At 33.4% G+C, this 17,279-nt stretch overlaps 1 protein-coding gene across 1 annotated transcript; it reads left to right on the forward strand.

Moving 5' to 3' along the window:
* The first annotated feature begins 116 nt into the window (after positions 1–116).
* LOC128245690 (dnaJ homolog subfamily C member 16-like) lies at positions 117–16,161 on the forward strand. The gene is made up of 13 exons (XM_052963916.1): positions 117–362; positions 1,629–1,695; positions 2,063–2,271; positions 3,995–4,128; positions 5,485–5,669; positions 6,228–6,491; positions 7,491–7,621; positions 8,330–8,528; positions 9,011–9,196; positions 10,917–10,984; positions 11,465–11,611; positions 12,791–12,955; positions 14,372–16,161. The coding sequence occupies exons 1-13, from the start codon at positions 193–195 to the stop codon at positions 14,754–14,756; spliced, it is 2,310 nt and encodes a 769-aa protein (XP_052819876.1). The 5' UTR covers positions 117–192; the 3' UTR covers positions 14,757–16,161.
* The last annotated feature ends 1,118 nt before the right edge of the window (positions 16,162–17,279 follow it).

Here is a 17,279-nt window from a genome sequence, read left to right on the forward strand (position 1 = left end):
AATTCATATGTCAAGAAGCATACAATATTTACATAAACAGTTAAACACATAAATTATTTATTGAGTGTATATTTATCCGAAACCGCGCAATGTTAATTAGGTAAAGCTGATCTAAATCCATTTTATTGATTTACCAACAGTTTTTTCTTTTCTCAATAAAAATCTACAAATTATGAACAAGTAACCTTAAGTATGTTAATTAGAATAAAATTAAATTATTTAATAGCTTTATTTGCCATTTGTTGCCTTTATTTTGACGGAACAAAGGCAAACAATAGAGAACTGTACGATGTTCTTGGAGTGAGGCAAACAGCTACACAGAAGGATATCAAACGGGCATACAAGAACTTGGCCAGACAATGGTATGTTTAAGTGTTAACAGAAAAAGTTTCATATTCTAATTTCCTTATTTAGTTAAAAATGAGTTATTCTTAATGATGAGAACATTTTAGCTATTCAACAAATCCATTAGAGAAATTAGACAGATTTTCTCTATATATTTTTTTTTAAATATTTAATGTTCATTATTTTCACTTAAATGAAACTGTTAAACTGATTTTCCATTATGCCGATTTTCAAGACTTTAAAGGGATTTAAATTTGATTATTGCAACCAAGAGAGTTAACAATATCCGATCCCTCAAAAAGTTATAAATATGTAGTACCTTATACACAAATCGCTGCATGCAGATAATGATCGTCAAATTTTATTGTTCAAACCTAAATACTATATATATATGGATATGGAACTCAGTAGTGTGATGCAGATAAAAACTAGGAAGGTAAAGCTATACTGTTTAACTTCAACAGACTCTAATTTGTAAAATGCTTACAGGTGTGGAACTATAGATTGTATCTGTATTATGCAGTTTTAACTTAAAAGTAGAACCATGCTTGAATTAAATGCATGGTCACAGGTATCAGGCAACATTGGCTCCGTTTATGAGAAGTGAGTGGAAAAGTAAACATAATATTTTGTTCAATGAGAAGGCGCTTTTTCTGACGTTTTCCAATATATCTATTTCATTTAATCAGCAGTATGTTGTTATTGATTTTAAGCAGGTGAACAGGTAGATATAAAATGTGGCTGACTCAGTTGGTGGGTAGTTTACATAGTATAATGTAGACCACTAATTTTTTAAAAGGTTGTAAGTATCTTACTTCATAAAATTTATTGTTATGGGACTGTGTCTCATCAAACCATTTATTTTTAAGTACATCCTGACAAACTTTAACCATTTCTTAGCTATGAGAATTTCAATTAATTTTTCTAGGTTGAAATGTTTGATTTTAATATAAAATAAATAGTCCATTAAGTACAATAAAACACCCTCTGACAAATCACACTGCTTTTAATCTCACACAAATCCCTGTTTTTCCATTTTACAAAGTGATTGGCTACAATACTGAAGGCCAAAATCATAATTTTTGTTAAATGTCTTGCAAAATGGAAATGATTGAGTAAATGTTTTCGTTACAATTGCAAATGAATGAGTCGTTAGTTTAAAATCAAACCAACCAATCAGTTATCTAACGATTTTTGTAAAGGATAACTAAATAGGCATCCATTACTTGGTCTTGATATTGTAATGTTCGTGCCTTTTTGTATGTGTTGTCTTCACATTATAGGCATCCAGACAAGACAGATGATCCTGATGCAACTTCAAAGTTTACAAAAATCAATGAAGCATATGAAGTAAGTACTTGTTTTCTTTTGAAATAACCTTTATAATGGTTCACACTGTTGAGTGTTCAAAATTGTAAGCTGTCCAATGCCATGCGCTGACAATTATGAATATTTTCAAACTCACCACACGTTTACTTTCGTCTTTGGTATAACAGAATTGAATATTTTTTTTTTTATAATTTTTAACCATGAATATCAGTTCATTTTAACACTGAGAATCAGTTTTATTTCAAACATTATTGCTCAATCGAGTTTATACTTCATTATGATTTGGTAATTGGTATTTATAAAATTTAAGTTATACTAGATAACAAGTAGTAAGTGCAGCTTATTTTATATATATTTATGTATTATTTCAAAATTTATAATCTTACAGACACTGGGGGACCCTGACAAAAGACACGAGTATGACAACTTTGGTTACACATCAGCCAACGCAAGGCAGCCGAACAGACCACAACAAGGTTTCCATGGGTCACCGTTTGATTCATTCTTCCCCGGGGGAAATGGAGGGTTCCGCTTCAATTTTAACAACTTTGGTGGAGATGCAGAGTCTACCATTGAGAGATTCTCGATTAACCTGAGGTTAGAGCATACATAAAGCTAGATGATACAATTTTGGCATCAAGTTGAATGCCATGAAAAACCCCTTAAAGTGTAGATCGATGCACAAAAGAAGCATTTCAATTTTAATGCATTATTATGTTTACTTGTTTGACTTTAATGATCAAAACAAAAAAAGCATATGGTATGTGTGCAGATAAAAAAATATTAGCAATATGTTGGTGCTATTTTAAATGGGGAATTTGTGGCCACATAGCTATTAATTGAAAAGTCCCCAGTTATAAAGGCAAATAATATGCTTTTTTGTTTTTGATCTATAAATTCAATCGAGTTAAAGATAATAAGTCATTAAAATTATATGTTTCTATTTTGCATCTGTCTAGACTTTGCACCATTAAGAATAAATAAGACAAAAACACAGAGAAAAAATGGAATTGTATACCATATGTAACTTTTTTTTTTATATTTTTTCATATTAAAAAAAGAACTGTTAGTTACCATGTCTTTGGATTAGTCTGGAAATATTAATGGTAGCGGTATTTTATGTTGCTTTATGACACCATAAAGCTTGTATAATCAGTCCATAATATTTATTTTTATTACATGTAGCTGTTAGTCTACTATTGCCAAAAAAATTCACATGCTGGTTTAATAAATTATTGTATTTTGTTTAATTAATTATTGAATACCAACTACATATCAAATATCATAGATCTGGTGCCGTATTCAATATGCATCTTAGTGAATATTTTCAACTTAGTGCGAATTTCGTAATTTTTGACAACGATTATTTTAAATACCCGCTACTTTTCATCAGATTTATTCATATGCATATATTGTTTAGACCATTTTCTTGCTTATTTTCATATTTTGGGTTTACACACATTGTTCGTTTTCTTAAAATTCAAATTAGAAAAATGGCAATTTTTCACTTAGTTGAAAATTATTACTAAGATGCATATTGAATACGCCTCCTGGTGAAATGGTATCTCAGGAATTATATTGTGACTATTGATTAAGGTTATGAATAAATAATGAAGAATATCAAGTGTGATACTATGTAAATTATACTTTTTAAAGCTGTCATTGGTTTTTATGACTTGGGTTTTATTTACATCATAGTTTTTTTTATGGTATCACCCATTTATTTCATGCTTTCTTAAGTTTGTGGATTATATCCTAATAAACTCATTGTTTGAAACACTGCGTTTATCGAAGTATAATCTTATTGTTTCAGTCATTTTAGCCTGTTGCACTGTTAAAGCTCCACTCTCACAGATTGAACGTTTTGACATTTTTTTTATTTTTTTGTTGGAACGAGCCAATTTTTGCAAAAATCCATGAAAACCAGTTATATAAGACTGCTGACAAAAAAATTATTGCAGATTTTTATATTTAAGTTCAAAAATTGATGTTTTTACATACATTTTTTTAAACGGTTTAATCCATAAAACATTAATTTACGAACGGAATATGAAAATCTACGATCTGAATTTTTGTCAGTAATCTTATACCATTGGTTTGCAGATATTTACGCAAAAAGTTGCTCTCTTTCCATGACAAAAAATTAAAAAGTTTATGAAATGGTCAATCTGTGAGAGTTCAGCTTTAAAAGAACAAAATAATTGCAGACAGTGCTGGGAAGAAAAATCAATGGTGTATGAAATCGTTTGGCTAGAATTGTTCAGGGAAATAAACACTGCCTTCATACAATACTGATAATTGAACATTATCTGTTTTTTAGACAATATGAGACAACTATATTACCCAACAGCGTGACAAAGCCATGCATAATTTATGCGTACGCTGACTTCTGCTTCAACTGTATGAGGATAGAAGGAATACTGGAAAAGTTCTTCTCCGAGTTGAAAGCAGTTGGTAGGTTATTAAGGAATCGAACTCACAGATAAGCTTAGGCCCAAAAAGAAATTGTTCGATTAGGGTATCATCCTTTTCAAAAATAGGTAGGGTAGGTAGGCTGTTTTATTATTAGGCTTTATTATAAGGATTTATATAAGACCATTATTGTCATCATTGGGGAATGGCGTTAAAGTAATCTTCTACATAAAGCTTTACAAGTGTTGAACTACATATTATTTTACACTATTATTTTATATATTTTTATACCAATGGTCTATAAAAACTGTAGGGTCAACACCTTATTCATAGAAGGGTCGGTTAGCGTGAACTTAAAAGTATTTTTTAAGGCTTTTTCTCCAATATACACTAAATTTTGATGCCATGTGACTCTATGCTATTTTCATGTCATTTGGAACATGCATGTTTAAATTTGATGCTCTGACAGTGAACCTAACATTTGAAAGGTATTTGCTTGCTGATTGGCAATGTATAAAATGAATGACCAAAAGTACTTGCATTTATTACAGTTAGTATATTTTGCTCTTAATTTCACATGTTTTTAAACTGAAAAACAAATCTACCTGTCTGCTCCATTTTGTCATTTTCATACACCAGAGGAATGATAGTATGTGCACAACATTAGATTTATAATTATCAAACCTCTGTCAAATGAGAATGTATTTTGTGCTTTTTTGTTTTTTGGTAGAAAAAAGTGTTGAGGCATTATCAAAACATTTAACCTTGGTGATAACTCAAAAACTGTTTCAAATTGAAACTTGGTACACAATCATGTTGCCAGAAAAAATATGCATATGTCTAGCAAGGCCCATAACTCTGACATTAAAGTTTCATAATTGTTGAGTTACGACTGTTGTTCAACTTGGGTTTTAGCTGAAGGTAGGACCCTTCTGTCCTTATGGAGACCAGCATGGGCACCCTTCTGCTTTCATAGAATTGAATGCTCAAGACTGTCAAATATTTCTATTGTATTGTTTTAAGCTTACAGTAAAAAAATATAAATACATTCACACTTTAAACAAACTAACTTCAACAGTAAAAAAACAAACAGGAAAGTGTTGGCATTGGCGTATGCTCTGGATAAAAACCTAAATATTTTTTCCTCTTGCGTAAATATAAATTCCTTCTCTAGGGTCTGTGGTATTTTTAACTATCTTTATTATTGAAATATTTTTTTTGCATGAGAACTCATTTGACAGTGAGAATAAAATGCACAATGTTTAAACTGACATTATAAAATCAAACATGCAAAGGGATTGTGTCACGAGTTTTGCAAGCATCAGTTACGACCCTCTCGAACTTTTCTTCTTTGTGCATCACTAAAGGCTGTGCTATTTTAGACTATCTTTTCTTCAGGTCTCTGTGCAGCTTCATTCCACGCGGGACGATCCGGCGGTCTCAGCTCTGCCCTAAGGGTATCCACTGTCCCCTCTATCGTCGGCGTTGTCAATGAGCGACTGTTCTATTTCAAAGGCTCTGTCAGCATTCAAAGTCTACATGAATTTACACGGGGTCTCTTTCCTAATAACTTTGTCACTAAGGTGAGATTCAGTTTTAAATTGTAAATTGTTAAGTGGAAAACTACTTTCTACTCAGTATTTGAAGTTAATTATGTGGTTAATTTCCATTTTAAATGATTGAAAGTAAATGTAAATTGTAAAGAGAAAATCTATTTTTTTTTTTTAGTTTTTAGGCTCTATATAGTCAAAAAACAATAGCTGGGTATGGAAGCCTCATACACCTAGAATACCAAACTGGCTTCTTACAATACAAACAACTACTCTGATCACCATGGAAACCCCAGATCAACCTGGTTACCAGCCCTTTAAGTGGCACAGGAGTAAACCATGAATAGAATCCTGGGGCCATATTCATATAACATCTTAATGAAAATTTTCAACTAATTTAAGATATGCTTTTTGTCTAAGTTGAATTTTAAGACAATTAACATAAGAATAAATTGGTTTAAAAAAATAAAAAGTATTTAAAATATTTGTTGTTAAAAATTCAAAAGATTTCAGTAAGTTACAAAATTTAACTAAGAAGCATTATGAATATGGCCCCAGCACTTCGGACCTCATAGATCTATGATTTTCCAGGTATTTGACAGTAACGTTGAACCATTCCTGTCAGGCTGGCCTGCGGACAACAAGGTTCGGGGATTGTTCTTCAGTCCTCGTGAAGATCTGTCGGCAAGGTTTCTGGCACCCGCGTATTTCTACCGTGAAAATGTGGCTTTTGGCCACATTTACACCCAATCTCTACAAGGAAAGGATATGTTACGGAAATTTGGTGTGAATAAACATCGGGAGACGCTACTGTTGTTTAATGAAGATACGAGTTCACCTGTGGCTACTATAAGTGTAAGTTTTAAGTTGTTGTTATATGTATAATGCATTGTATATTGCAGAAGAAAGTACTTTGAGTGGGTGATAGTGGTGTAGTTGATAGATGTCTGCCTCTCACTTAAGAGGTTGTAGGTTCAATACCAACCAGGATGAGATAGCTCTAGTGGTATAAGTAAAAGCCTCTCAGTACAGAGGGTGGGTGGGTGCTTCCTCATGGCCTATCAGAATGGACATCAGTACTGGTATCTAACCAGGAAATGGACTGCAGATTGATTCTTTTAGCTTTTGTCACAATCAAGCTTAAAGAAATTAATATTAACAGACCATAAAGAACTTTCCAATTCTGAGGATGGAGACAGAATTAAGAACAATACACTTTCCTCATATATACCCTTGGACTATATTGAACAAGGATACATGAGATGTCGTACAAACACAAAGTCAAAACATTTTGAAATCATCCCAGATTTGTAGTAGTTGTCTCATGTATATTTTATTGTATAGATGTTACATGTAAGTGTGATCTACAATATCGTGTTATCAGTGGGAATTTGTCATATTTTTGGACTTTTAGGGAATTTTATTACTTAGCATGTTTCTAACAGTATATCATTTTTGTGAGGTGAGCTTGACAAAGCTGTAACAATGGCAGTCCCATGCGTGCATGTGTACGTCTGGACTGAACCTTATCTAGGCTGTATCTTGTTTTTAACCCAAGTCTAAATAAGTGATCCAAATCTAATTCTTCGGTAATGTTCAACTATCAACATAAATAAGCATGGCCTTTTGCAAATATGGTACTTCTACTACTAGTCCAAATTATTGTACGGTCGTTGACAGATGGATTTTTTTTACGATTTTTTATATGGCAAATCCTTAGGCATTGGAAGAATCTCGTACAACACATCTATTGTTTTAGACTAGTCCTACTACGTGTCAGAACAACTCTTCTTGTAATCATAATGGACCATAGCTAGAGTAACATTATCAAAGGCTTAATATATATTTCACCAGATGCAGCAGTTATCGAGGTCGACCCTTGACGAGGTTATAGAGGGAAACAAATACCTCACACTCCCTCGCTTGTCCTCGCAGAAATTATTCGAGGAGTTGTGTCCAGATGGATATAAAGTCAAAAACAGGAAGTAAGTACATGTAAACCTAAGCTCAACAATTTATGATTTGAAGGTTTGCTCTTAATGCGGTATTACTGTAGACCAAAAATTCCTGTTATGTCCTCACAAATATCATATATCTATTTCCATAAACAAAAAGACCTACTTTATATACAAAACTGACTCATATTATTGCTGTACGAATGCTAGGCGGGCCAGTATTCAATATTGATCTTATTACTATCCTGAGACATGCCTCAGTGATTCCATTCAGGCTATTGGTCAGCTAAATATACAGGCCAATCAAAACACTTAGTTTCTGATCTTAAATTTAAGTTCAATCTAAGTTGGTTATTGAAAACAGCTCCTGGAATATCTTGATTAAGCTGTTTCCAGTGCTAACAAGATGTTGCTTCTAGTAGCTTCTAAGATTTTGCTGTTTCGCTGATGGGGCTTTTTTTCGAATTAGGTTGTTGCATAGAAAAACTGTGTGTTAAAAACTTTTTGTTGGTGGGGATTAAACTTTCCTGTCTTTTTCTCCTTTTTTTAAACCAGATAATTCTAATTCCTTCATTGCTTAGGTTAATAGGGCTCTAATCTGCAACTAGTAAATAGCCTTATGACAATGCAATTTGCCTCTGTGACAAATTGTCAAAGCAAGGCGGAAATAGATCCTCACAAAGCAACCTGCAAAAGCTGACTTCTTTTTTCTCATCATTTTCCTTGTACATTTTACAGACTTTGCGTCGTTTTAATAACAAAGAAGGGCCCGGCACAAGACGGCACTCGGGAGCAGTTTCGTCAGTACAGTCAGGCGTCCAAGCTGAACGGGAACGAGCGGGTCAGGTTTACATACATGTTTGAGGACACACAGGCAGACTTTGTGAATACTCTGATGATGAAAGGCAAGCAGAAAGAAGCAGATGAGGCGCTAAAGGTGTGTTGTTAGGCCTAGAAGAAATAATGTTTTGGTTATTGAAACCCGACTGACTTAATGTTGTATAGGGGCACAATAAAAAAATTATAGGTTGATGCCATTTTTATATTTTTTTCAATGCATTTTTAAATTTAACTCATTTTAATTTACTGATCAAAACAAACCTATATGATTTGAGTACAGATAAAAAGTATTAGCCTTTATAAATGTTCTTTTTTTAATTTTTAAACAGCTCACATTTTTTACCTGAATGTACAGGAATTGTATACTTTTTTTGGATCATGTCAAATGAGTTAAACATAATAATGCATTGAAAATAAAAAGTGACTTAAATTTAAAAAGCGACTAATGATAGGAAATTACCTATGTTGCTTTATGAATATTAGCCAAAGGGTACAGATCATGTCCATTAGTATATTCGTATGACACAAGAGACTTACTTTCTTTAAAATTGTACTTATGAATACATGTATATATCCCAGGTGGCGATTCTGTGGCGTGTAGAGAAATACCAACTCAAGTATGAATGGCTGGAGACAGGTTGGCAGGCAGAGCAAAGGGCTAGATGTTCTAAAGCCCTTGACAGTCGCCTGAATGTCCTCCTCACCACTGACACAGTCATGCCGTACAATATCGTACCTCCCGAGCTCTTCAATGAACATGGACTGGTATGTATTCTAACCTTATTTGTGATATTATCTTGTTTGGATTTGTCAAGGGTTCTAAATTCAGGATGAATCCTGAAATCAGGCTTGACAGCTATAAACTTTTGTACAGCTGTAAAGATTGTTTTATGCTCGAACAGTTACTTTGTAAAGATTATTTTATGCTCGAACAGTTACGTTGTAAAGATTGTTTTATGCTCGAACAGTTACGTTGTTAAGATTGTTTTATGCTCGAACAGTTACTTTGTAAAGATTGTTTTATGCTCGAACAGTTACTTTGTAAAGATTGTTTTATGCTCGAACAGTTACTTTGTAAAGATTGTTTAATGCTCGAACAGTTACGTTGTAAAGATTGTTTTATGCTCGAACAGTTACGTTGTAAAGATTGTTTTATTCTCGAACAGTTACTTTGTAAAGTTTGTTTTATGCTTGAACAGTTGCATTGCAAAGATTGTTTTATGCTCAAACAGTTGCATTGCAAAGATTGTTTTATGTTCGAACAGTTACTTTGTAAAGATTGTTTTATTCTCGAACAGTTACTTTGTAAAGATTGTTTTATGCTTGAACAGTTTCTTTGTAAAGATTGTTTTATTCTCGAACAGTTACTTTGTAAAGATTGTTTTGTGCTCGAACAGTAACTTTCTAAAGATTTTTTTATGCTTGAACAGTAACTTTGTAAAGAATTTTTTATGCTCGAACAGTTACTTTGTAAAGATTGTTTTATTCTCGAAAAGTAACTTTTTAAAGATTGTTTTATGCTCGAACAGTTGCATTGCAAAGATTGTTTTTGCTCGAACAGTTGCATTGCAAAGTTTGTTTTATGCTTGAACAGTTGCATTGCAAAGATTGTTTTATGCTCAAACAGTTGCATTGCAAAGATTGTTTTATGTTCGAACAGTTACTTTGTAAAGATTGTTTTATTCTCGAACAGTTACTTTGTAAAGATTGTTTTATGCTCAAACAGTTGCATTGCAAAGATTGTTTTATGTTCGAACAGTTACTTTGTAAAGATTGTTTTATTCTCGACCAGTTACTTTGTAAAGATTGTTTTGTGCTCGAACAGTAACTTTCTAAAGATTTTTTTATGCTCGAACAGTTACTTTGTAAAGATTTTTTATGCTCGAACAGTTACTTTGTAAAGATTGTTTTATACTCTAACAGTAACTTTGTAAAGATTTTTTTATGCTCAAACAGTAACTTTGTAAAGATTTTTTTATGCTCAAACAGTTCCATTGCAAAGATTGTTTTTGCTCGAACAGTTGCATTGCAAAGATTGTTTTATGCTCAAACAGTTGCATTGCAAAGATTGTTTTATGTTCGAACAGTTGCATTGCAAAGATTGTTTTATGTTCGAACAGTTGCATTGCAAAGATTGTTTTATGCTCAAACAGTTTCATTGCAAAGATTGTTTCACAAAAATTGGCACGTTCCAAGACAAAAAATAAAAGAAATTGTCAAAACGTTTAATCTGTGAGAGTGCAGCTTTAAGTAACCTATTGCATTAAGCCAAATTTCTTACTTAATCTTGAATGTACTAAATAAGAAAATGTAAAACATGATAATAATAAAGATAATTTTGCTTTAAACTAAAAAAAAGTCTTAAGAAGAATGTAAATATAACCTTAATTGTTTCGAGAATTTGGGTCAATGTACCTGAAAACAATGGAATATGGATGTACTGGTACCAACCTACCAAGTCTTGATATGATTGTCTATGTTTCAGAACCTCCTCACCAGGATTGGGTTGAAGCTGCTGAGCTGGGCTGAAAAGATTGCAGGACTCCTTAACATGTATGTAGTAGCACAGAATAATTTTTATACATTTTTATTGTAAATGCTCGAGATGTTAAAAAAAAATCACTTAACTGAACAAAAGTCCTATAACTCTGGCTGAATATTTTTAAGCCCCTTAATTGACTGAGAAAAAGCCCTACAGTATATTAAGGTTTGCCTCCACTAAACTCTTTTCCAAGGTTGGCCTCTACTAAACTCTTACAGGGATTTACTCTAACTCTTCTAAACTCTTTTGAAGGTTTGACTCCACTAAACTCTTTTCATGATTTGACTTTACCGAACTCTTTTCATGGTTTGACTCCACTAAACCTTTTTCATGGTTTGACTCCACTAAACTCTTCTTCAGCTTTGCATCCACTAAACTTCCAGGTTTATCTCTACTAAACTGTTTCCAAGGCTTAACGCCACTTAACTCTTTTCCAGGTTTGCCTCTACTAAACTGTTTTCAAGGTTTAACTCCACTCAACTCTTTTCCAGGTTGGACTCCACCACCTGGATCACGCTGCTCCTCACTGTCCTCTTTGTTGGGGGTATGGGCTACTTCATGCACAAACTGGCCTCCCTGGAGGAAATACAGGTTCAGCAGACTCTGCCCAGGAAAACACGACCAAGACCACCGTCAAGGTATACATTACAACCTATTTTAGAACGAATAATACAATGAAAAGTACAGGGACAAACCCTGTGGTCTAAACCAGAAAAATAAGCCCTGTTTAGGGGCACAAAGCAAGGGCCAAAATAACAATTGAACTATAGACACAAACAAATTAACATTTTTGAAGAAAAATATCGGGATATTGTGACAGCCTTGGTACCAAGTTCTGAAGTCACCATTTCAGTAGTACAATTTTTTTAGATTTGATCATAACTCAAAATCTGTTCAAGTTATTTCAATGAAAGTTGTTGTGTGTGTTGCCAGAGACAATATGCACATGTCTGGATGTACTAATAATTAAGTTATCCCTCTTGTTTGATTGAACAAAAAATCAGACTAGGTACCTGCATGCTTTAAAGCTGCACTCTCACAGTTACAACTTCTTTATTTTTTGTCTTGGAAAGAGCAAATATTTGCATAAATATCTGTAAACCAATGATATAAGGTTGCTGACAAAAAATAAGATTGTAGATTTCCATATTTCTGTTCGAAAACTAATGTATTATAGCTTTAACCGTTACTAACAGTTTAAGATAAATGCATAAAACATCCATTTTTTAATTTTAATATAAAAATCTGCTATTTATTTTCTTGTCAGCAGTCTTATATAACTGGTTTCCATTTTTGCAAAAATTTGCTCGTTCCAAGACAAAAAATAAAAAAGTTGTCAAAAGTTCCAGCTGTAAGAGTGCAGCTTTAAAGGGACTCGCTCATGTTTTTGAACTGAAATTTAGTTTTCCAGTAATGCATATAAAAACACTTATTTTATCATTATTTTACTCTATGAAATCAAAATTACAGAAAAAATACTATCATAGAATAAAAAAGTATTGTGGTTTTAGTGGGATGGAAACCCACGCCAGTAAAATCAAGAAAAAATTGAAACAACTGCCTTCACCACTAGGCTTTCAGAACCTGTACAAAAGTGATTGATATTTTAACCTTTTAATAATACATTGATAACACCATGTGATAATGTCAATCAACCAGTCACAACAATGGAAATTGTGGTGTTCAAAGACGATATTTGAGCAAATATCAACATTTTCTGAAGCCTAATGATTTGCCACACTTTATTTTGTCATACAAAAAATGAGCAACTTCCTTTAATATGAAATTGTGAATCACATTTGTTTTTCTCACTTCAGAACATTTGATGCAAAAAACCTGAACTTATATGAGTTAGACTACCGGATGTACCAGGAGCTGGTCACTGAAGCAGACACTGGACTGACCGTGGTCATCTTGGTGGACAAGGATAGCAAGGACACCCTGGTCAAGGAGTTTGCCAAGATTGTTCATCCTTACTCAAGGTATGCATGATGTTGTATTAAATGGGTGATCAGGGATACAGTGGTAAATTGTCTGTTTCTGTGTAAGATCACAACATATTTTACCTAGTGCATATCAAAAGTTACATTTCATGAGTGGCATAGCCTCATCTGATATATTAACTTTTGGTGTTCATGAGGTGAAAATATATTAATTTTTGGTGTTCACAAGGTGAAAATATTTTAACTTTTGGTGTTCACGGTTTGAAAATTTATAACTTTTTGGTGTTCATGAGGTGAAAATATATTACTTTTTGGTGTTAATGAGGTGAAAATATATTAACTTATGGTGTTCAAGGGGTGAACATATATTAACTTTTGGTGTTCACAAGGTGAAAATATATTAACTTATGGTGTTTACGGGGTGAAAATATATTAACTTATGGTGTTCACAGGGTATAAAATATATTAACTTATGGTGTTCACTGGGTGAAAATATATCAACTTTTGGTGTTCACAGGGTGAAAATATATAAACTTTTGGTGTTCACAAGGTGAAATATATTAACTTATGGTGTTCACATGGTGAAAATATATTAACTTATGGTGTTCACTGGGTGAAAATATATCAACTTTTGGTGTTCACAGGGTGAAAATATATTAACTTTTGGTGTTCACAAGGTGAAAATATATTAACTTTTGGTGTTCACAGGGTGAAAATATATTAACTTTCGGTGTTCACAGGGTGAAAATATATTAACTTTTGGTGTTCACGAGGTGAAAATATATTAACTTTTGGTGTTCATGAGGTGAAATATATTGTGAATCTTATACTGAAACATATTTTTTTCTTTCATTCTATGTCTGAAAAAGGACATAAACAGATCATGTTGGACTGTGGCTCATGTATCCCTATGATGATAAACTAGTCTACAAAGTAAAATGTATGATTAGAAGATTTTATGGTGTCCATTTACATGGACTTGTCAAAACACCTTTAAAACAAGAGTTTAAACCTAGTGGTAAATGTATGTAGGTATATCACGCCTCAAACATAAGTGATGCAAAGCCATTGATCTAGAACTGGTCACATGGTGACCCCATATTTTTCCATATTGTGTCACCAAATTTATATTGTACCAAAATGGTGGTTTTTTACCGATTCTGATGAATAAACAAAACATTTAAAAGTGTCAACAGGTTGTTGACGTGATATATATGTTACAGGGTTAGTAGGTGTCTCGATATGGGATATACAGGGCATAGGAAACCATTTTCGGGTGAGAGCAAATCCCATATTGGGTCACCTACTAACCCAGTAACTTAGAATATTTTATCAGTTTGATAATTTGTGTGTTATATTGTCTGTTTGGCGATATCTAGGATATTGCCAACATTCTTACTCTAGATATTTATAGGTCTGTGATATCAATCTCTTATTTCTTATGTTATTTTTTAGGTACAGTGCTCTAACATTCGCCTTTCTGCAACTGGAATACAACCTCAAATGGTACAAATCCTTACTACAGCTCAGTGTAGATGACTTCAAATTGGACGGCATTAACATTAAAAACTGCATAGGAACAGTTCTTGCAATTAACGGCTTCCGCAAGTATTACTATATATACAGTGCCAAGAATGGACGGAAGTATATACGTAAGAGGAATAACGTCTCTGAAGCGCTTGGTTTAGATGAAGCTGATGAAAAATCTGATGAGGAAGAAAACTTTTTTTACCTGGATGAAATCCTTGATGGACTCGCACTGTGGATGGACAAGATCTTTGACGGCTCGATAAAGCGTATACGAATCACGCAATGGCCGGAATTGGCTGATAAATTGTGATGAAACAGAAAGTTGTTATCAAAGCTTCTGAGATTTGCTTAAAATGCTCCCTCAAAGACAATCCCATAGTGAAACTCAATAGCCTCGAGGCTAAATTTTAGCATCTTTTCATCATCAGTCATGCTTCGTTTGATTTTTTTGGAAAGTTATGCTTCTAAAATCTTAAATATTGTATTTGACCAATACACAGTTGTTTAAAAAATGGTTTAAATAACTGTTAAAAACCACCTTTACCTCAAAGTTTCCAAAAGATTAAACTAACATACAGAAATCCACCATTTTGTTTTGCACAGCTATCACGTGGGTTTGCAAAGGGGAGTATTCCATGACTGTATTTGCCAAAAGTCAATAATATAAAAGGGCAAAAACTAAGTCATGGAATCCACGACTATGAAAGTTGGGCTATAAATTGCAAGCAGCCAATGGTTTAAAACTGGATAAACTATCCACAGGTAATATTTTGAGTAGTTTGCACATTTAAGCAGTTTGATTGGTCGACAGTAATTATTGCATACATGGTGACCAATCAATATCACATTTTGACTAACTTAAACCTAACCAACAAATGAACCAGTTTTATTTAATTGGCTGCCGATATTTATTTTTGCATTGTATTTTGTTTCATTATTTCAATCATGTTTTGCCAAAATGTTAGTATCACTTAATTGAATCTATTTATTTAGTTTTTCTATATTCCTTCCATTATTTTCAATCATGTTTCATCCATTTTTTCTCATCATTAATCTGAATCTATTTATAATAAAAAAGCGAACTGTTAAAGGAATTGACGTTTGATGCATCAAAAGATAGTTTCATATGGAAATCAATCTTGTAGGACAGATAGCTGCATATGGTAATAAGTAAATCTATTTGCATAAATCTGTAATTATCGGTAAAACGGCTTAATTCTACGATTTAAATGTGCAATGTCATTTAGTCCTTATTTAATGCGTGTGTATCTTTTTGTTGTCGTTTTTTGGCTTAATTGGACAAGTTCACGTTTTATAGTGTCTGTAATCAAGAAAAGTAATAGTATGTGAACATATTAACAAAATGTCTGTTTCAATGATACATAAAAAGTTTATATTGGAGCCCAAATGTTGATCATTATTTAAAAATAATTTGCCGAAAAAGCATTTGTGATCAAATGAATGATATTAGAATGGAATTTACAAAGTTTTATCAGTGACTGTTTGTTTATAAAAGTAGGTAAAACAAACTCAATTTCAATAAAAGTTTATAAAACAGGGCCAACACAAGTCTGTGAATGGGTCCGTTTAAATCCATGTGTTCCGATGTGCTTGTATTTAGTGTTGTCATAGATGTTCACTCAAAAGAACTACGTGTGTGTACGTGTATTACATATTGTTTACCTATTGTTTTCAATAGAAATGTGTTTTTTTTATTGTGACTTTTATATTTATTTCCCTCTAACATCAATGGCAAAACCACCATCAAGAATATATACCCTAGAACCCAGCAAATTGAAGGTAACAAAATGGGGCTGACATATTGTTTTTGCCCTGTTCGTCAGTCAGTCCGTAAGTCAGTCAGTCAGTCGGTCAGTCAGTCAGTCGGTCAGTCCATCGGTTCGTCCGTCACACTCCCTTTCCGCTCAATAACTTGTGAACGCCAATACCAAGGAACTCAATACTTGGTATACAGGTTGGTCATGACCAGTAGATGACCTATTGATTTTAAAATCAGTAGGTAAAGGTTGCGATAACCTGGAGATGAAAAACAGTTTCCGCTCAACAACTTGATACTTTGGTTCCAGGAACTTTATACGGAGTATGAAAGTTGGTCATGACTACGGGAGTACATGACCCATATTGATTTTTAGATTCGTATGTCAAAGATCAAGGTCGCGGTGACCTTCAGATGTAAAACACTTGCACCCAGGAACTTCATACATGTACTTGGTTTGCTAGTTGGTCATGACTAGTATATTTTGAGATCAGAAGGTCAAGGTCGCGTTGACCTTGAGGTGACCAAACGGTTTCCGCTCAATAACTTTAGATTACTTGAACTCAGGGTCTTCATACTTGGTATGCCAGTTGGTTATGGTGACCTTGAGGTGAAATCAACGGTTTCCCGTTGAATAACTAAAGAACGCTGCACCAAGGATCTTTATACTTGGTACACCAGTTGGACATGACTAGTAGATGACCCCTATAGATTTTAATATCAGTAGGTCTAAGGTCAAGGTCGAGGTGACCTTGAGGTGAATAAACGGTTTCGACTCAATCACTTTAGATCACTTGCATCCAGGATCTTCATATTTGCTATGCGAGTTAGTCATGGTGACCTTGAGGTGATAAAAATCGGTTTCCCGTTGAAGAACGCTTGCACCAAGGAACTTAATACTTGGTACGCCAGTTGGTCATGACTAGGTGATGATATTTTTTGATTTTTGAATCAGAAGGTTAAAGATCAAGGTCCCATTGACCGTGAGGGAAAAACAGTTCGCAATCAGTTCTAAAGAACACTTGCACGCAGGAACTTCATACTTTGTGTGCCAGT

The sequence above is a fragment of the Mya arenaria genome, chromosome 9 (assembly GCF_026914265.1).
Source record: "Mya arenaria isolate MELC-2E11 chromosome 9, ASM2691426v1".
Taxonomy (NCBI): Eukaryota; Metazoa; Mollusca; class Bivalvia; order Myida; family Myidae; genus Mya; species Mya arenaria.

Bases quoted from the DNA above. Each gene is read 5' to 3' on its own strand.
- LOC128245690 (XM_052963916.1), top strand. From the start codon at position 193: ATGTTAATTAGAATAAAATTAAATTATTTAATAGCTTTATTTGCCATT. The intron at 2,272-3,994 runs GTTAGAGCATAC...TCTGTTTTTTAG, and splicing joins AGATTCTCGATTAACCTGAG to ACAATATGAGACAACTATAT. The intron at 7,622-8,329 runs GTAAGTACATGT...TACATTTTACAG, and splicing joins TATAAAGTCAAAAACAGGAA to ACTTTGCGTCGTTTTAATAA.